The 21,311-nt window shown below is 39.2% G+C and overlaps 2 protein-coding genes across 2 annotated transcripts; both read left to right on the plus strand.

Moving 5' to 3' along the window:
• Positions 1 to 804: 804 nt before the first annotated feature.
• On the plus strand, positions 805 to 6,507 carry LOC118809885. Its single transcript, XM_036573394.1, has 8 exons — positions 805 to 1,119; positions 1,200 to 1,366; positions 2,430 to 2,560; positions 3,895 to 4,061; positions 4,179 to 4,264; positions 4,362 to 4,442; positions 4,534 to 4,649; positions 6,422 to 6,507. The coding sequence occupies exons 2-7, from the start codon at positions 1,259 to 1,261 to the stop codon at positions 4,606 to 4,608; spliced, it is 648 nt and encodes a 215-aa protein (XP_036429287.1). The 5' UTR covers positions 805 to 1,119; positions 1,200 to 1,258; the 3' UTR covers positions 4,609 to 4,649; positions 6,422 to 6,507.
• On the plus strand, positions 5,054 to 16,553 carry LOC118810028. The gene is made up of 9 exons (XM_036573545.1): positions 5,054 to 5,105; positions 6,422 to 6,597; positions 7,340 to 7,564; positions 9,045 to 9,247; positions 9,939 to 10,070; positions 11,738 to 11,875; positions 13,123 to 13,354; positions 14,722 to 14,923; positions 16,264 to 16,553. The coding sequence occupies exons 1-9, from the start codon at positions 5,054 to 5,056 to the stop codon at positions 16,551 to 16,553; spliced, it is 1,650 nt and encodes a 549-aa protein (XP_036429438.1).
• The last annotated feature ends 4,758 nt before the right edge of the window (positions 16,554 to 21,311 follow it).

Consider the following 21,311-nt stretch of genomic DNA (forward strand, 5'->3'; position numbering starts at 1 on the left):
CAGTGTACGTTTAAATAAATAATTTGAAAATAGTAAATACAATTAAATAAGATCAAATTAAACAGGATCAACTATGTTATATTGCACTTCCACAACCTACTGAAACTACTAAACATATATAAAAATCATTACTAAGAATAAATTAGTCCAAAATACATTAGATCAAGGGTTCTCAACCTTTTCCACCTCAAGGCCCACCTGTTCATCACTAGAAAGCATGAAGACCCACAAGAAAACAAAACTCAACGTTTTTGAATTTTTAACAGAGTGATGTTTGGGTGCCCTTAGCCTACCCTTGAAATATGTGATGTGTATCAGTGGACATAAAATGTCAGTAAAATATTGGTGCGAGTGGACAACTGAAAGGTCAGGTGTTTCTAGAGGCAAAGGGCAAAAAAACTGATGAAGCTGCCTTTGTGCACTGCTATTGTGGGGCTTGTATTAATGTTGTTAACTGTCTGAAAAAGGTTTCATATTTCTTTTTTATTGTTAAGTCAAATATTTTTAAACTGATTTTTATAACAGAATGCCATCACAGGCCCACTACGGACTACTGCCCCCCTGAGTATAGGCCCAAGGACCACCGAGGGGTGCTTCGTGGCCCACTTGTGGTCCTTGGCGGATTCAGAAGTGGTTAAGAAACCCTGCATTGGATGAGTTTGGGCTTTTAGGAAGGGGCGAAAGGCGTATGCGCTGGATTCGTAACACCAGAACCAAACGAGAGCATCACTGTGGAACAGAATGCAGCACAATTTCGATTATCTTGTTTTCATAATCGCTGGAAGCCAAAATCATAATTGAAAATAAAATTTTATTAATTGCCCAGCCCTACTTTATTGACATCTAAACAATTAATTAAGCAGAATCTTGGTGGAATTGCCCTTTAACTTACATGCCTGTTTGCTGTGTTCGAGTTATGCGGTGATGGATCAAGGACAGTAAAATTGGAAGACGGCTTAAACCAAGTGGACATTGAGGTGACAGCAGAGGACGGCACGTTGAAGAAATACAGCATCGAGCTGACCAAGCTTTCGGCCAGTGGGGCCAGTTTGAGTGCCCTGATTATAAAGAGACAGCAGCTCCACCCTGCATTTTCTCCAGACACTTATGAGTACTCATGTAAGTGTTTCCTGCAGTTGATTTTAAGATGTGCTCATATCAACTTTCCCTGATAACCTGCATCAGTGTTACCTGTTTAGGCCAGGTGAATTTTGACTGTCATGTGGTCACTGTGGAAGCCCAAGTGCCTGACCACAACATGCAGGTCACAGTGAAGGAGGCCTGCAGCTCCGGGTTTGTGAGGTTAAACGTCGGAGACACGCTGGTCACTGTCAAAGTCTCATCACCAGATGGCACCAATTCCCAAGTAAGCTGTGAAAGCTACCGACATCCAGAGCATGACATAATATAGATGCTGACTGCGATACTAACACTGATTTCGGAGGTGGGGGAGGCACCTTCATGGGTGTCAGCAATGTGGGAAGTTAATAGTGAGTAAATTTAGCAACAGTGAGCTAAACATCTTAGTTATGTAAGACTGTCAAATTATTGACACAGTTCTAATGCTTGAATTCTCTGCATGATTTTATGCACTGCAACACTGATTGGCTGATCGATTAATTGCTTGACTGAGCTGTGAGTGGTGATATTCATCATTCGCATATGATTTACAAGCAAATACAGTGCAGTCCAGATAAACAACTAGGCAGTGACAGTTTTTCCTGTGTAGCCTCTGCACTCCAGCACATCAGATTTGAAATTAAAGTGTGAACTGTCAGCTTTAATACAAATTTAAGTATGTCTATATCAGTTGTAGGAATTACTGCTGTTTGTAAGTTTACTTTTCCTTATTTAATACCAGAAATAGTTGGCTGCTGTTGTTTCTTGGCTGGCTGTATGTCACTGCATCATTAGTTCAAGCACAGGAGAGCTAACAAATGTTATGTAGGGTCAAAACAGCAAAAATGGTCACTGTCCATTTACTTACATAATGCACTGTATTTCTGAAGGGATACTTTGCATTTTGTTGCCATATGGCAACAGCATGTGACAGTGGAACAGCAGGGAGTAAACCAGTACGCTACCATCAGACACAGCCACATTCATCCTCCATGAAAAAATCATGTGCATAACATCTATGTATGCATACGCATTTAAAGAACATAAGAACATACGTTTGACAGTTATAATAATAAAAGAAGAATGAATTTAAAAAATGTCGAAATGGCGGCATATTAATTCACTCATATTGTATGCATTGCAGATTGTAGTTCTATTGTCATGCTGTTTCCAAATTTATTGTAGTTTTTGCAAAAATTCAAAGGAAAGTATTTCTTTTTCTTGCTGTGTGACAACAACATGCAGTAAAGGGCTAAGATTGTCTGATAGGTTGCTGTATTTTGGCTGATGAAGACGTCTTGTGTTTTCAGGTGTACACAATCATGATTACTCGGGAACAGATTCCTTTAGCCGTCACCTTCTGCGAGATGAAAGACCAGATGGAGTTTGAGTGTCCCGTGTCTTTAAGTGCACTTTATAGACCTGTGTCAATAAATCAGAGGTAGGAAACAATTCAATAACTGTAATATTGCCTTTGTTACACACAGGTTTTTAAAGGTATAAGATGCTCGGAGATGTTTATTCTGTATAGTATTTAATAATAACAAATACTAATATTAAATTATAACAAATATTTATTATTAGTAATTATAATATAATTGTTGTCGCTGTTGATTGAGAACTGGGATTGAGGTCTGGTGTTTTTGCTGGTCAGTCAGATTGTCTGTGTTCCATCATGTCTGTTGAAGCAGTCACATATAGACACGTTACAGTCGTCATCCTGGAATGTGGGAGTGTCAGTGTTTTTCTATTCTGACATTAAGCTCCAGTTTAGTGGGAAATGTGGACTAAAATGGACCGGAACTTAAGAGAGCTGACAGGACTGATCCTATCATTAAAGGGCCCATATCCTACATTTTTCATACATTTTATTTTTTCCCCTGAGGTCCATTCATAATGTTAGTGTGGTTTTATGTACCAACAACTTTATTACTTTTTACATGACCATTTTCCATCATCCTTTTATCCCTCAGAACTGATCAGGCTGTTTTTTATTATTGTGCCTTTTAATTTGTTTAATGTGCTCTGTGCTGATTAGTTGCCCTGTATGCTTCATTCAAAAGCAGTGCAGGCTAAACAGCTGTATACGGAGCCCTGCTGGTGACATCCTGTATAAATAAAATTAATGTGTTGTCATATTAACGCGTAGGAACAAGATCCTAATGCGTGGCCACAACTTGGTAAGGTGTGGGAATGAGATAATTAAGTCGTGGTCTTGACTTATCAAGACATGGGAACGAGATCATTCCTTATTAAACTGTGGCCCAGGATTATTTATCTCACTCCCACGCCTTACTAAGTCGTGGCCATGACTTAATTATCTCGTTCTCATGCTTTGCTAAGTCGTGGCCACACATTATTATTACTTGTAAGGTATGTCACCAGCTGTAGGCTGAATAGGTGGCTGAATATTAATGTTTTAGTTTTTGTGACATCACAGAATCAACCTGTTTTTGCAGCTTAGTTTCTTTTTATATATACACATGTATGGACTGGGGAGTGAATGGCATGTTTTGACAGCATTGTTTACATATTACGTTAAACTCATTTATTTAAAAAAGAGGTATATTAACTTTTCCACGATATGGGCCCTTTAAGGCAGCTGGACGCTTAACCAAGTATTAGAGAAGAAATGATGCATGCAGTGCTATTTTTATCTGGGGAGCTTATGTTTTATGCATTGAGTATCATACAGTAACTTTGAAAGTGGCTCCGCTTTCAGGTTTAAGATGTTGCAGTGACTGTATGATGCTTATTTTAACATGTTTTATGCAGTGACCCAAAGGCCATCTTCTCAGCCCCATATATTGACATGCTGACACGGAGGTCAAAGGTGCATCCATTTACTGACAGACCTTTGGGAGACTCATGGAAAGTTCCAGAGGGTCAGCTCGACAAGAGAATGTCCAGCACATCCGTCAAATGTTTCTTTGCACATCGTGGTATGAATATCATTTCAGAAAAAACTCAGGCTCATCAAAACTGTAACAGTGCATGTGAAGCTTGTTTAATGAATGGTGCTTATGGTTGTCATTAATATTTAACAATTGGCTGCTTAGGTTGTAAAAGCGTGCTGAAACTTGCAGAGATTGGAGCACACGCAAAAGACTGTCCCAACAGGCCGCCAGTCAACCTGGATACAAAGGTCCTAGATATTACATTTAGCAGTATTTTAAAATATTTCATATTAAACATGTGACTTTTTTGTCTGATTCCTCATTTACCTTCTTAAATCCTAATAGGAGGTCACTGAAACAAACTGGTACAAAAAACATTTCACATCCTCAAGAAACCTGGAAATTGAGACAAAGCACTCTCTTCAGGTGGAGGCAGCATTTTCATCAAAATGTTTCACCTTTTCAGGACTTTTAAATGAGCGTACCTTAAGCAAACCTCTTCTTGTTGCTCTATAAGGTTCGAAACTGGGAGAAAAGGCTTCAGACTGCAGTGGGACGAGGGCAATATAGACGACTTGTGCAGTCATGCTGAGAGCCAGATAAAGCTGTACAAAGAACGGCTTCCCAAACCAGGTGTGATACTCTTCAGTCAACAAGGCAAAATGGTACACTCATAAAAAAAGGGGCCACAAAGCGTTCTGTGGAACGGTGCAATAGAACTTTTGGTCCTCTTAAAAGAATGGTTCAGCGAAAAAGTATACCCAGTTTTTCACGTAATTGATCAGCTAAGACACGTCTGGAGTCCAAATTTTGCTTCCTTAGATTAGACCTGGTGCTACAAGGCTAATGTTGCTAACAAACACTAGAAATCAGTAGTCACCCAAATAGTCCAAATCATGTCTGTAGAAACTCCCCCCAAAACTTCTCTCAACCCACTCAAACTGCATCCAGCTCTATATTAAAGTGGCTGGCCACAATTTCATTTATATAGCTCACAGTAAGTCCTACTGTATCCTAAACCATATAGACAAACCAGCATGACCTCAATGAAGACCTGGATGCAGTTTGAGTGGGTTGACAAACCAGCAAGTTTTTGGGATGTATTTTTACAGAAACTGTTTTGACTATTTGGGTGACTATTGAGTTCTTGTGTTTGTTAGCTACATTAGCCTCGCTGCTCCAGTTTTAATGTAAAGAAGCAAGACTTGGACTCTGAACATGTCTCAGTCAATCGACTCCATCTGGGTCAAGTGGAAAATTGTGTAGATTTGATATTTTGACAAACCACTCCTTAAAGAACCTTGCAATGGGTGGTTGCATCTAGGGCTGGGCAATAAGATGATATTTTATTGTTATCGTGATAAATGATGTCACAATATGTTTTTGTAAGCATGTCACTTTGTTGTTATTTGAATGTACTGTAATGCAGTACATAATACTGAACAAAAAATATAAATATATAAAAATATTTTTTTATGATGTTGTTTTTGGTAGTATTTGTAAAGATGCAGCAGTACTGGGGCTTTTTGCTTTGTGCTAACTTACCCTCTAACTCGGAAACCTGAAATATCATTGTGTATTATGATAATGTTTTGAAGTATTGTGATATTACATTTTTGCCATATTTCCCAGGTTACATTGTTGCCAGATCTGTTCTTATGTGGGTCAAATAACTTTCATTACAACTGTTAATTTGAATATAATGAACTGTATGTTGCTGTTTAAGTTATAGACCTGATCCAGTTCTCGCTCACTACAACTAGAACTCTGCTTCTTTATGATTGATTTTAATCCTGTGGCAGTCAGGACCAATCAGAGTGCTTTTTGTAACTGAGTAATCTACATAGACGTCATACCACCTGTTTTTCTCCATGCTTTTTATTTTATTTTTTACCTAAAAAAGTAAGTTAATATGAAAAGATACACCTTTAAAAACTTGGGTAGCAAAAGGTAAAAAATTAAGGACCATGTTGTACCTTTGAAGGTAGATTTGCTTTGTTTGTACTTTGGATGACTCAGATATCTGACAATGTTTAGAACAGACCTTAATCTTTAAAGAGAAAATGTGGTTGTTGTATGGAAACTGTGTGCTACTCACTCTGCTTTTCCCTCTTGAGACAGTTCTGGGGTATCAGTTAAAGTGAAATGTTTGATTATTGGTTACCAATCAACCACAGATGAAAAGACAGAGACAAATTATACCTAACGGGGTGCGCTGATTTGTAGGATGTCTTCTGCTATCTCTAATGCTTAGAGGTTGTGACATCAGAAAGCAATAAAAAATTGAACACTCTCATTCTCACTGACCCGTAATGGTGGAGAGAAAATACTGTGGTGCTTGGCCATACAAAGTGTATCAGTGTCTTTTTTTTGTACCTGCTAATCTTTCCTTTTTACTTTTGCAGGTGATGTGTTGCAGTATGAGGCAGGACAATCACCTCTGGATTGTTTGGAACAGGCAGCCATCCACTATGCTACTGCCATCAAATTCAAGCCCAGGGATTCCAAACTGCATTTCCTGCTTGGAAAGACTCTAGAGGAATACTACTATGCTACAGAAATGTATGGCCTGAAAAAGAGGGTATGGGAGAGAGACTCAAATTCACCAGTCAGTGAGGAAAAATAGGACAAGAATACATGCGTGTTTTTGTACAGTGGTGAACAGCACATGCATGCCGCTACTAGATCTGTATTCTGGGTTGTTAAAGACCGGCCCAAACAAAATGATACGCTGAGTTGACAGTTAATTAGGTACACTTACGATTTATCTACACTCATTGGTGTAGACAGTCAGTTATATTACAGGAGCACTTTGTACCTTACCATTACTGACTGTAGCTCATCTGTTCATTCATCAGCAATTCATCAGCTGTTGTGGAAAGGGACCACTATAAGACCACCAATAAGCAAATATAATTTGTATGGGTGACACCAGTGTTGTAGAGGCATGGTAGTTTGCTATGGAGCTGGTACAAATGAGTTGGGAGTGGTCAGCTAAGGACAAATATCCAGCCAACTGTGGTCCTGTGGTCAGAAACTGCCTCTTAATGAAAAACTAGATGACAAACACAAATAATGTTTGCAAACAGAGGGGATATAGTTTCTAACTGTACACCTACAAGGTTCAGTGTGTCTAACAGAGTGGTCAGTAAGAGTACACAGTGTTTAAAAACTCCAGCAGCACCAGTGCCACGTATATTACCATGTCAGTGTCACTGCAATGCTGAGAACCCCCCCCGTCACATATGGGGCTTATGTGAAAACTGAAAACTCAAAGGGCCAGTGAAGCGGAAGTTCTTACATGGCAATTGTTTGTCTCCTAGGTTCTTGAGGAAGATGACCGAAATCTTAATGAAGCCCAGACTACCGGGAGGCAGGAGGAGATCTTGGCCATTTGCAGGCTTCATGGCTTCTTGGGAACACCCACAGTAGAGAACCAGCTGAAAGCCCTCGACAGAGAGTTCCACCAGCTGAAAGAGCAGGGCCAGTCAGGGAAGGCTGATTATGTCCAGACTCTTTTCATCTGGCTTTCCAAAAAAGCTGGAAAGGTTTGCAGTGCAATGTTTGTCATAATGGAATGTGCTCATTATGGGTTTGGTTCTGCGTATTGTGTTCTGTTGAGACAATATATCTCTGGTGTTTATGCATGAAAAAGTATTTAGTGTTCTGCTGTATGGCTGTTTATGTGTTACAAAAAGGTGACATTTGAATGCAACTAAAGAACTGTGATGCACTCTTACTGGAACAGCACTGACAGTGTTCACTGTATTCTAATAGTAGTTACAGTGTTAGCTGTATTGTTACAGCAGCTACAGAACTGACTATATTGTTATAGCATTGACTGTATTGTTACAGTAGCTACAGTGTTGACTGCATTTTTACAACAGTTACACTGTTGACAGTATTGTTACAGAAGCTAGTGTTGACAGTATTGTTACAGAAGCTACAGTGTTGACAGTATTGTTACAGAAGCTACAGTGTTGACTGCATTTTTACAACAGTTACACTGTTGACAGTATTGTTACAGAAGCTACAGTGTTGACAGTATTGTTACAGCAGTTATATTGTTGACTTTATTGTTACAGCATTTATCGTTATAGCAGTTAGAGTGTTGACTATTGTTACAGCAGTTTGAATGTTGACTTTGTTCTTATAGCAGTGACAGTGCAGTTTGCTTTGTTACAGCAGTTTCAGTGTTGACTGTAATGACTGTACAGCTACAGTGTTGACTATTGTTACAGCAGTTATACTGTTGACTTTATTATTACAGGAGTAGCATTGGCCTTATTGTTTTAGCAATTGGAGTGCTGACTGTATTCTTACAGCAGTTATATTGTTGATTGTATTCTTATAGCAGTTACAGTGTTGACTGTGTTCTTACAGCAGTTGCAGTGTTGATTGTATTCTTACAGCAGTTACAGTGTTGACTGTACTCTTACAGTTGCTACAGTGTTGATTGCTTTGTTAGAGCAGTTACTGTTGACTGTGCAGTTACAGTGTTGACTGTATTAACAGTTCAGTTACAGTGTTGACTGTATTCTTACAGCAGTTACAGTGTTGACTGTATTCTTGCAGCTGTTACAGTGTTGATTGTATTCTTACAGCAGTTACAGTGTTGACTGCTTTGTTAGGGCAGTTATAGTGTTGACTGTATTCTTACAGCAGTTACAGTGTTGATTGCTTTGTTAGAGCAGTTATTGTTGACTGTGCAGTTACAGTGTTGACTGTATTCACAGTTCAGTTACAGTGTTGACTGTATTCTTGCAGCAGTTACAGTGTTGACTGTATTAACAGTTCAGTTACAGTGTTGACTGTATTCTTACAGCAGTTACAGTGTTGACTGTGGTCTTACAGCAGTTACAGTGTTGACTGTATTCTTACAGCAGTTACAGTGTTGACTGTGGTCTTACAGCAGTTACAGTGTTGACTGTATTCTTACAGCAGTTACAGTGTTGACTGTATTCTTACAGCAGTTACAGTGTTGACTGCTTTGTTAGGGCAGTTATAGTGTTGACTGTATTGTTTCAGGACCACAAGGCTGGAGTGTGTGATGAGGAGAGCTGGCTCCACAGAGCCTTTCTGAAGTACCTGGACGCCTGGTCTCTGAGTCCAGAGAGATGGGAGTTAAACCTGCAGGTGGGCCGTCTGCTGCTCTTACAGGGGAAGAGCAGAGAGGCACTGCAGCATCTACTCTCTGCATTGGCCCTGACACCCTCACAAGCAGCGCTCAGGTCAGACCTGGCCACTTTTTGGTTGGAATTTTTGTAGGATTGTGTAGTTTCCAGTTTATTAGGTACACCTAGGTACCTACACTTATTGGCCATTGATAATTTACACTGTAGGTCCAGAAGTATCCAGACAGCCTTTCTGAATGGTGAATTCAGCTTCTTTAAAGTGAACTCATTGCTGACACAGGACTTCAATTGAGCACACAGCTTGTACAATCCCCATAGAAGCACTGACCAATAGAATGGTATGCTCTGGGGCAGCCGCACTTGAGCCTGAGGTCAGCATGCCTGATGTCAAGTGTCAGGATTCAGCCACCAGAGCATTATTGAGGTCAGGTACTAATGTTAGATAACTGGATCTCAAACACCACTTCAAATCCCCCCCAGCATTGTGCAGTACCTCACCTTACTATTGCCCTCGTGGCTAAATCCTGCAGCAGTATTCCACATTTAGTGTAAAGCCTTCCCAGAAAAGTAGAGATGTAATGTTTTTGCCGCAAAGGGTGGCTAACACTCTATCAACACACTTGATTTTGGGAAAAAACACGGATGTACTTGTGTCCAAAACTAGACACTTGTGTCTAGTTATGGACATACAGTGTACTATATAAGGCAGTGTTGTGTTGCTGCAACATGCATCTATAGTTTTAGATCAGATAAGCTTTATACTTAACCAAAAGCCTTGTCACTGCAGGTTCTACATGGGCCTGGCTGTCCTGCAGCAGGATGGAGCATCAGTGGAAGAGGAGCAAGAGGCAATTCTGTTCCTCCAGCAGGGCCTAGAGTATGTTATGGACCAGTACTTTACCTCACCAGAGCAAGACCGGTGAGGAACATGACCATTTAATCATTCTAAATTAGCTAAAAGAGTTATTTGACACAAACAGAGTTGGGCAGAAAAAGTGATGGATAAATGCAAAATACATTGTCCTAACTGTATTCAATAAAGTTCATTACAGTACGCGAAAAAGTAAACTTATGTAAAATATGTTTAGAACTCATCTTGATAAGACACATTGGAAAAAAATCTCCTTTTAATGCGTTTAATAAAAAATTGCTTATCATTTGAAGAACGATCTACAATCCTCAACATTTTTTTTTATTTATTTTATGACATTTTAGCTGTCTTAATTTTGATAATAAATAATCATAATAAATCACCATAGCTTTAAAAACAATCATGATGCAGTCCTTAAAACTCACTTTGTCAAATAAATAAATATGGAATTTTGAGTATACATATATGCCCTGCGATGAACTGGCGACCTGTCCAGGGTGTATCCTGCCTTCCGCCCAATGACAGCTGGGATAGGCTCCCGCACCCCACTGCGACCCAGAAGGATAAGCGGTTTAGATGATGGATGGATGGATGAGTATACATATACATGTTGTCAAATTTATTGTCCCACTTGTGACAAATGCACTAAAACAAAATTATTTAATAAATATTTTCTTTCAAAAATAAATATTTTTTTCCAGAGAATGTTGTTTGTGTGTTTACTATGGAAATTAATAAAAGTTATAAATAAATAAATAAACAAATAATTTTCCAATTTGAATGTGAATTGAGTAGCTATGTGATTATTTACATGCCACAAAGTTTAGTACAGCACTAATGCTGAGCTTATCACTCATCAATGTGTCCACTACTAAAGAGAGCATGTCCACTATTTTGGAGATTTATCAGTCTACTCAGGCTTTAGCAGAGCTCAGTAACACAGTGATTAATAACTGATCACATTGATTTATCAGTCTACTCAGGCTTTAGCAGAGCTCAGTAACACAGTAATTAATAACTGATCATCACATTGATTTATCAGTCTACTCAGGGCTTTAGCAGAGCTCAGTAACACTGAGATTAATAACTGATCACATTGATTTATCAGTCTACTCAGGCTTAAGCAGAGCTCAGTAACACTGAGATTCATAACTGGTCACATTGATTTATCAGTCTACTCAGGCTTTAGCAGAGTTCAGTAACACTGAGATTCATAACTGGTCACATTGATTTATCAGTCTACTCAGGCTTTAGCAGAGCTCAGTAACACTGAGATTAATAACTGATCATCACATTGATTTATCAGTCTACTCAGGCTTTAGCAGAGCTCAGTAACACTGAGATTAATAACTGGTCACATTGATTTATCAGTCTACTCAGGCTTTAGCAGGAACTTCAGTGTATGTATAGAAGCTATTTGCTGAATTCCTCGTCAGTGTTTTTGCTACAAGCTGTGCACTGATTTTAAATTAGTTAATAAACAAGCATTGATGGTGTCATTGATTGTATGTTTTTATTTAGTGGGCAAGTATTCGAACAGTATTGTCCTAAAAATGTAAAAAGTATTCACATTCATAGTACTGCTTTTTAAAAATATAACCTGGACTGAATGCAAATGTAACCTGGACTTCATTCTGTATTCTGAACATGAATTCCAAATAATTATATTGTGTTACATTCCAACCCTGGATACAAACATAGTTTTTTCTCCACAGAGAACAGAAACAGGATGCTGAATACTCTCTGTCCACTGTGAATGTCCAATTTCTAAGAGGCTGTCTCAATCTGGGAGCGCTGCTGTCCAAACATATGACCTCAGGGCAGAAGATGAGTCCAGTGCTGGTCTATCACATGTAAGTAGCAGTGACAGCCATGAAATGTGTTGATAATGAATGAGTTCTCCTCATTATAGCTGGATTAGAGGTGTTCATGTTTGCGTATTTATTTGCACCAGACAACATGATAGAGAAGTGACACTAAATCCAAAACATGCGCCCAAAGGTGGGACTGTGGACTGACTAAAATAAGAAACTCTTAATCCAATAAAAACAGTGCACAGTCGCCATTTCTTGTATACCCAGGCTTTAAGTTATAAGTATGTGAGAATGCAAATGTGTTAATCTCTGTTGGTCCACCGGCGGGCCCAAAGAATATTATACACTTCTATAACCTAAGAATAGCTCAGCCATTTGCACTGAAGTCCCTGTAGTTACTGAATAATAAGCCATAGTATGTAATAAGCCTGGAGTTTTAAGGGGTTAACTGAATTAGTATGTTGGTTGCAGTACGATCTGTGTAGTGTTATTTTGTACTACACTTTCAAACAAACAAATTTATTTTATCCCAAATATATTCAGTCACCTATCATACAGTACATGTCCAAAAGTATCCAGACAGCCCTTTAATGAACTGAAGCTGCACTATGTAAGTTTTTTTAGTGTTCAAATTGAAAGAAGTAGTGTTACTGAGTCAGGAGAATAAAAACAGGCTATAATGTGGTGAGCATGCGCTTCTGCGAGTCATCCTGTAACGCCTGAAATAACCATTAAAAGTCAGAGGTTTTCGAGTCGGGGCAGGTTGGGAGTTTGTCATACTATGTCGTACATCTTTTCATCACACGCACAGGCTCAAAAAGAAGGTCCAGCTCGATGTTTAGGGCTCAAATGCCAACATTATACTGATGAAGATATGATGACAATATTAGATCATTCACTCACATCCTCAGAAGACACGTTTTGACTAAAAATACATAGTGTAGCTTTAACTGAGATACTTTAAGTTGCACCCATTGCTGGCACAAACATTCAGTTGTGTGCAAACTGCTGCACATGAGTCTTAGGTCACCTTGCCCAATGCCCAATCAGGTGCCCCAGCATTGGGCAGTGCAGCAGTGGAACTGCGTTCTCTGGAGTGATGGAGCTCCATCCAATACCTTTGGGATGAGTTGGAGTGATCCAGCGCCAGTCATCCAACATCAGTACCTGACCTCACTAATGCGCAATCAGATCCTCACAGCAGTGTTCCAGCATCTAGTGTAAAGAAGAATAGAAGCTGTTACAGCAGCAAACCGGGACAAACTCTCTATTATTTTCCTCTGCAGTGTTGCTGTGTTCGCTGCTCGAGCTGTTAGCGTGTGTGTTGGTCGGGGTGAGCTGACTCAGCAGTTGGAGTGGGTGCTGCTCGATGCCCACTTTGCTTTGCTTGAAGCCCTCATGCAGCAGCAGAGCGTGATCAGGCAGGCGTGGATCGCTCAGAGATGCCAGGCGCTCACTGCTCTTATACGGCTCTCCTGCATCGCCCCCTGCAGGGAGCTCCTGGACATGCAGGAGAAAGTGAGTTCACATTTTTGACGTTTCGCCTGAATTTTATCAGTTGAAATACATTTATGTTGCTATTTAAGCTTGAAAATAGCTCAAGTCTTAAAATAATGCATTCTTCAGAGTGATGCTTTTGAAGAACAACCTTTGAACAACACACTGAAATTATAATTTAAAAGTCAGAGTCGTGGGGTCGGGAGTTTTTCAGACCACGTCGTACATCTTTACATATTAACGTCACACACACGGACTCAGAAAGAAGGTCCAGCTCAGTGCTTAAGTCTCAAATGCAAAATCAACATTTACAGATGAAGATATGATGAGAATAGTAGATAATTCACTCACATCCTCAGAAGACACGTCCTTCACCAAGTTTTGAGTTTTTGAGTTCTCTTTGAATTCTCTTTCAACGCTCTTGCAATCATCAGATCGTTCCGCTCGGGAAGCACAACCCAAGTTACAAAATGTTCTTCTACACTTTGCGTGCAATTACACATTTCCACAAGAGAAAAGAATTGTTTGTAAATGAGGTAAGTTTGAAGAAGCTTTTTGACGATTCAAAATTCAATTTATATAACAAATTATATTGCAGCATTATGTTATTGCACTTGTAAATACATAATGTGAGATAATGTGAAAGATTGCTCTGATTATGTTCAACAAAATATTTGACTTTTGTTAAAATACTTTGATTCATCAAAAGCATCCTCAGAAACACTCACCTGGAACTGTAATTGGTCATCATGGTCATCATATTGCAGCCTTATCAGTTTGAGGCCAAAGGCCAATATCGCAATACTAGTTAGCAAGCTATATATGAACATGCCTATTATCTATTCTCTAAAGCAGTGTTTGCCAGCTCCAATCCACCTGAACTGCACAGTATTATTTTGCATTTTCGCAGGGTGTCTCATATATCTGTGACCCCCTACAGTCATATGCAAAAGTTTGGGCACCCCTAGTCAAATAACACATTACTGTTGATATTCTAAGTGAAAATTAGTTCCCTACAGAGAACACATTTCTGCACATTTTAATGCACAGATACTGTTCTGTTTATTTGCTGAATTTAACATATTGGGAATGAAAACATAATATGGCCTGTGCAAAGGTTATGGCGTATTTTATATTTTATTTTAAACTCAGCACCAGAAAAATTACCAGCTACAGGCTGTAATTGACCTGGCATCTGTGTCATATCATTAGCTAATTATTAGCTAATTGTAAAAATTGTAATGCATTAATATTTTACCCATCTCTGTCTATGAGCCTAAATAGTTCTCTTCATGACAGTCATGGTCATCAAGTCTTGTTCAGCTTTTGACTTTGTTTAGTTTTCTACTGCAGGTCTGTGTGTTATTCTTTCTTTCTGATCTGTGCAGGTGTGTAAGGTGGGAGTGATGACCACACCCCGCAGCAGCACTGCACTCTGCCTGCTGGGCCTGAGCCAACTGGCCCAATACGACAGTGACCCCAGCTCAGAAAGTGGTCAGGCAGCCATGGCCGACGCCTGCCTCAGTTTCCAGGCTAGTATCGCACTGGAGGGATCGGCTTTGACCGGAGATCCTCCTGAGCAACTGACCAGTAAGCTTAAGTCTTTAGGGTTATCACTTTAAAGTGGGCTCAAGCATTTTATACAGACTGCTTCTTTACTCTTAAGATCTTGTGTAATGTTTCAGATATTTTACTTTTATAAAGGAAGCTAAAAAAAAATCTAAATTTCTGCATAATTCAATCGTAAATATGTCAACAAAGTAATTCACAGTGGACTGATGTGAAATGAGCTGTTCCAGACAAACTTACCTATCAGAAGTATCACAATTGGTCACAGTGGTGGTGATAGGAACCAGACATCTAAAGGGTTTAGTGACTCTAAAAGCTCCCCCACAGGGAGTTATTACATTAAGTGGTTATGAATACACTGCCTGATGTCTGAGTCATGAGATGAAGATTTTTTTGTTTATCCATTTGTGATGGATAGGTACATGCAGGGCTCTGTAAGGCAAAGCAGTCCCCAGAAAAGTGTATTTTTTCAGGTTTACCACAATTTTTCCATCATCAACATTACATATAAAAAGACACATGTAGGCTCACTGGTGGTTTTGGATAGAAAATAAAATGGTTATATTTTGAGACCCCTGGTTCCTCTCACCGCCACTGTGAGTCAGTGGGTTTCTCTGCAATTTTACATCAAACCACTCTGAATGAGTCTGTTTACATCTCAGTGATTTAATTATGTACTCTTTAATATATGTTAATGTAATATCTGTTGGTCCATTCATCATGAAATGTTCTCACATTTTAAAAGGCAGCTGGAAAATATAAAGGTACACAGTTTTGAAATGACAGTCATGATATGTAAGTGTGGATTGTGTGTTAAGTATGATAATTAATATGATAACAATAATAATTCCATTGCATTTACAGGTAGTTAAAAAAGGAGCAAAACTTGCTTCCAGATGTTTTAGTCAAAAGGTTTTTTTTTCTATGCACAGGGAAATACATTGTCATTATTGTTCATCATAACAAATTTTTTGACGTATTTGTATTTTTTGACATCATTTGAAAAAAAGGCCCGTTGCCTTATATGATGTGACAAAATTTCATGATGAATGGACCAACAAAAATGGTCCAAAATTACTTGTAAAAAATTATTTATCCATTTACTTCCATTAAAAGTTAAGACCGTTTTTCCTCGTCCTATGAAGTAACTTTTTTGGAGATTCAAGGTTTTGTTCCGACAGCAGCGATATGGTACAGATAGCTGGCAGACAACCATTAGTTTAGAAGATGCTGGAGAATACATTTCACTGGTTCTGTCATTCATTATTATCAGCATTAGCATTTTGTTTGATGCATTGTCTCACCTGGTGGCCTTTTAAAAGTCAGCTTATGTGAAAGAGTTTGTTTTTGGCTTAATACAGAGCAGAAGTGGTGGAGGGACCACTTGGCTAAAGAGGAGGAGAAAACAGACAGGCAGGCCAGCGTTAAGGCCACAGAAGCAGCTGGACCTCCTGAGGCCACAGCAGCTGGGAGAGCAGCTGGAAGAGGCAGAGGTGCTCCAGGCCGAGGTGGAGCTACAGCTACAGCCACAGCCAAGAGCGCTGCATCTGCCCCAGGCCGTGGGGTCAGGACTGCCACAGCAGCCAAACAGACTGGCCAAGCAGCAAGGTTAGCATTTGAGACACATCCGGACAGGAGAGCACCAGTGTAACTGATATACTCACCTGAGTGAACTTCACCTGTTTTTTGGGACACTTAAAGGAATAGTTACCCAAAATATAGTCAGTTAGCCAGTATATGTTTGGTGTCAGAAGTCTGCACTTCAGCTACAAGGCTAAGACTAATTCATCACGTTTGCCTCATGTCAAGTTGTTAAGTAATCTTAGACAGACTTGATTATGTGTTTTCTGACACTGTAGGCCAAACTCTTTACTATAAAAACATGGAGAAATGTATGGACAAAATTCAGGCTTTAAGGTGGCTGCTACTTCACTTTGGTTATGTCATGTAATTTTGTCAATTTAATAGGTAACAGTCGTCCCAGTGAACGGTGTAAAAACACAGCTTAAAATTACTACTGAATAGACAGGGGTCGGCAACCCAAATGTTAAGAGCCATTTTGTCCTTTCAGCAAAAATCAAACCACTTTGGGAGCCACAACATTTTATGTCCATTTTACCATCTCGGCTGTAAATACGTCTCAGTATGTGCTAATGAGCTATTTCGGCTAACAAATATAATATAGACGAAAATGCAGACTTTGCTCTGTTTTAAACTTTAGCTCATCTGTAGCTGCTTTTCTCACATCTCCAGCAGGAAACTTTTTCAAAAGTAGAACAGTTTCTTGTAAAATGTCTCTCAACGTTCAACTTCTACGAGGCTGAAGTCGCTTCTCATTTGCCAGCATATTGTTCAAATTATTTTGGTCCACCTTAAATGGTGCCTGATGCGCCAGAATTTAGAATGCTGTATGATTTAAGGTGGAACGGGAGAATTCGATCAAGAAGCTGGCGAATGAGAAACCGACTTCAGCTTTGTGACTTTTTTGTGTTTGACAGTTTCTCTTTGCAGATTAAATGTATCAGGAAACCAGCTGGAGTGATTATAAATGCAAATAAGTCCATTTGTTTCTAAATTCTTTGCCTTTTCGTTAGCCACTAGCTAGACCAGCAGTCTGCATGCCAACCTTCAGGGTTAAAGGGTGAATTAGCAGTTCTACATTAACTCCAGCGTTTAAGACCATTTATTGTTGAAACTGTGTTGAACGATCAGCAGAGCTTTATTTTACTGCAAAGGAGGATTATTTTATTTTTACCTACAAATCTAATTCTGCTATGGAGCCGGAACAGGGCAGTGAAACAGCCACAACCCCTGTGATAAGACCTATTGTGAGAACTGTCTGGACGTGGCCTAATATTCTAATGAGCATTATGGTCCTCAGTCCAACACTCCTAGCCAGCCACACCGCTGTAGCAGAACAAAACAGAACAGAGTGAGTGAGGAGAAATGAGTGACACAGGCTCTACATATACAGGTGGTGGTGTTTACTCACTAAAAACATTACCCAACTTTTATATCAGGGGTGTCAAAATATTCCAAAACTGCAACAGCAAAATAGCCATTAAATACTTAACACATTTACATATTTAACACATATTCATTAAATATAATTCTAAATAAAAATAAATAGTTTTAGGTGTTTTTTTTAAACCTGCCTATTTGCTTGAACTAGACACCTGGCATCGTTTCTTTTTGCTGGCCCACAGATTGGTGTTGAGGGAAGAGGGTCAGAACACACACTATGCCGCAGTGCATGCTGGGGACTGTAGTGCATCTCAGGGTGAAACGGGCCACTAATAATAGAAAATTAAAATTATTTTGCGTGCTGAATAGGACTGTGTCACGGGCCTGATTGGCCCGCAGGCCTTGTGTTTGACACATGGGTTTTATGTGGTGACATCTTAAAAACGGCTCTTTTTCACTTTACTGCTGGAGGTGCATCCAGAGAACGCTGGCGAGGCCACTTGAATGAACAAACTTCCTCTCTGTAGGTTTCTCTGACTTTACTGTGTGAGCGGGACAAACTACATCAATCTTGTGATTGCAAAGGCACTACTTATGTATGCATGACCCAAGATTAGGACTGCCTAGTTTGCACTGAAAGAGGACAATGTTGCCAAAATATATCGGCCATTTAGTGGACATGGAAAGTCATTCACAGGACATACTTCGTATATGTAGATTGTGTGCCCACTAGAGTAAGACTATGTCTTCTTAGAAAGAAAACTTTTTTAGGTTCAATACAGTTTGAGGCAAAACATACACTATATAGAATACATGCATCTGCTTAGTACGTCTCATTTTATCATATTTTGTATTAGAGGTGCGGCCGCTAAGAGTGATGGACGAGGGAGGAGTCCAGGCAAGGCGGGTTCTAAAACTCAGCTCTCTCCCTGCAAGTCCAAACAGGAGAGCAGCCCTCCACAGGCTGAGCCAGCAGGTGTGTCCACTTTGCATTTTGAATTTACTGTGATTGCCAGCTTCAGGTTTACTCATGTCTGCTGATCCTTTCTTTATTGCTGTAACACTGGTAGGTGTTTTTGGGTGTGCCCATCTATCAGTAGCCTGTAGTGAAATACAGTGTCTCTGATGCCTGGGCGTTTTGCCCATCCTTTTTCCACCCATCTGCTTTGTTTAATGAGTAATACACAACAATATGTATTAGCCTTCTTGTGCGTTTTGCCCTCGGTTATTTTCACTGAAAATATATACTGATATACTGATACTATATCTGACACTGTATTTGATGTTTTGGGCTGGTCAATTCAAAAGTCACTAAATCTTACATAGACTAAAATGAATAAACTAGAATTTAGGACTGGCCAGAATAAAGTGAATACTCGAGTACTTGTTTGTTACGTTGATATTTTAGTATTCAGAAGCTTCACCTCTTTTGAGCTACAAAAAATGGAAACTAAAATAAATTTGATCAGCAAAAGCCTTTAGATAAAACAGTTTTTGTTAATATGGAAAATATTAAAAGTAAATCAGTTATTGCTGGTATGAAGCTAAAAGAGCACAGATGCCTCAACAATCAAACGTGAAGCACTTTAAAAAACAGACACGACAAGTTTGATGTATCTTGTGTGTGTGTAGATATGTAAGTACAGTGATCCTTATCCGAGTACCACCATGTGTCCTATCCACACTGTCTAACTCAGCTTTGTTATGTAACCACTTCAGATGGGAATATCAGCTCTTTTTCTTGCTTTCTTTTCTAATGAAACCGTTTTACAGCAGTTTATAATGAAACCTGACAGCCTGACAGCACAAACTGCAGATCTGTTTTAGACTAAATCACAATCACAGGTTTTTGCGGCTGTTATCAGAGAAGTTTCTCCTCCACACAGAGTTAGTACAGCGCAGGAGCTGCTCTGAAACTACCACACCAACAGCATCTCTGCATTTTAGTAACTTAGTATTTTCAATATAATTTAGAGCAGTATAATAGGAGGGGGTGATTTGGCTGAATTACTGTGGAGTTTTTGTTTCACTCGTGTGCGCACAAGTCAGAAAAAAAAGAAAACAAACAAAAAACAAGACAGATTGGAAGGGCTTGTGTTTTGACGGACGTGATCACAGACTGAAATGGTTTCTAAAGTGTATCTGTTCCATCAGTGGAACAAATGAAAAAATGCTTCCTTTGTTTTGGACACTTTTGAGAAGAACTATAGGGGCATTACTCAGCAATATCAGCGAGCAGTTGAAGCCTGTAGACAGCTGTTCACGCCAGCTGTAGTACAATCAAACATTTACAGTAATATGCAAAAGTTTGGGCGCCCCTGGTCAAATGACGTTGTGCTGATTTTCTAGGTGAAAACAACACATCCTCTACAGAGATCACACTTTGAGCTAAAACATGAAATATAAAATGTGCTGTAACTTTTGCTGTAGCTGTGTATTAAAATGTGCAGAAGTGTGTCTCTGTAGAGGATGTGTTCACTTATTTCCACTCAGAAAATCAACAATACGTCACCTGACCAGGGATGCCCAAACTTTTGCACACGACTGTAAATGACAGAAAGGTTTGGACATTAATTTATACCTAATGCTGTATGAGTGAATTTGGGACAGTTTAAAGTCAAAAATTTTAAATGATGTCTATTTCCTGGTTTTATGTGTGTCATTCAAAGCTAGTGCTGTCCTGTGTTAGGATTTAGTTTAGGGTTTGTGGAAGTGCCTGAAAGCGTAAAAAAGTGCCCCAAGTTATCTTAAACCCCCCAACCTAAAATTCCCAGTGGAAGCATGCTTGATTTTTATACTGTGCTTTATAAAGAGCTTTATTGAATTCATATTGTATTATATTTATATTTAAGTGTCCAGTGTTTTATTTTTGTTTTTTATTGTTTTTTATCAGTTATACGGCCAGGATGACAAATAAAATTCTCTTTCTAGGGCTTCATAGCATAGACATAACCATAAATAAACATTGGGCTAGATTATCATATCCCAATAGGAGTGTTTTTTCACTAGGAAGAATATAAACAATTCATATGTAACCGACCTATTTTGAGTTTTGAAATGTTGTTCTTGCACTTGCTGGATGTTGATTATTGCTTTCTGGTCTTGTAAACTTAGAACTGGACTCCCAGCCCTCCTCGACAGTGTTTTACAGTGCTGGAGTATTATTCTGTAATCAGTAGTTAAAACATGGCTTCTAATCTTTGGATTATTACAGTTCATGAAAGACCATCTGCTAAATTTTAGAGAGACTTGGAGCTCCTGCTGAGCCTTACTGTAATACTGTAGACTTACTGTAACCAACAGAAAGCTGTTTAAACTGAAAGGTTTGCCTCTTGTTCGTTTGTGTATTTCAGCAGCGTCAGTAAAAGAGGAGAGTAATCTCAGTGGAGTGTCCAGTCCAGCCATTCTGAATGTGAAGTCGCATGCTCCTCGGCTGGGATTAGCC

Source organism: Colossoma macropomum, unplaced genomic scaffold (genome assembly GCF_904425465.1).
Source record: "Colossoma macropomum unplaced genomic scaffold, Colossoma_macropomum, whole genome shotgun sequence".
NCBI classification, from domain to species: domain Eukaryota; kingdom Metazoa; phylum Chordata; class Actinopteri; order Characiformes; family Serrasalmidae; genus Colossoma; species Colossoma macropomum.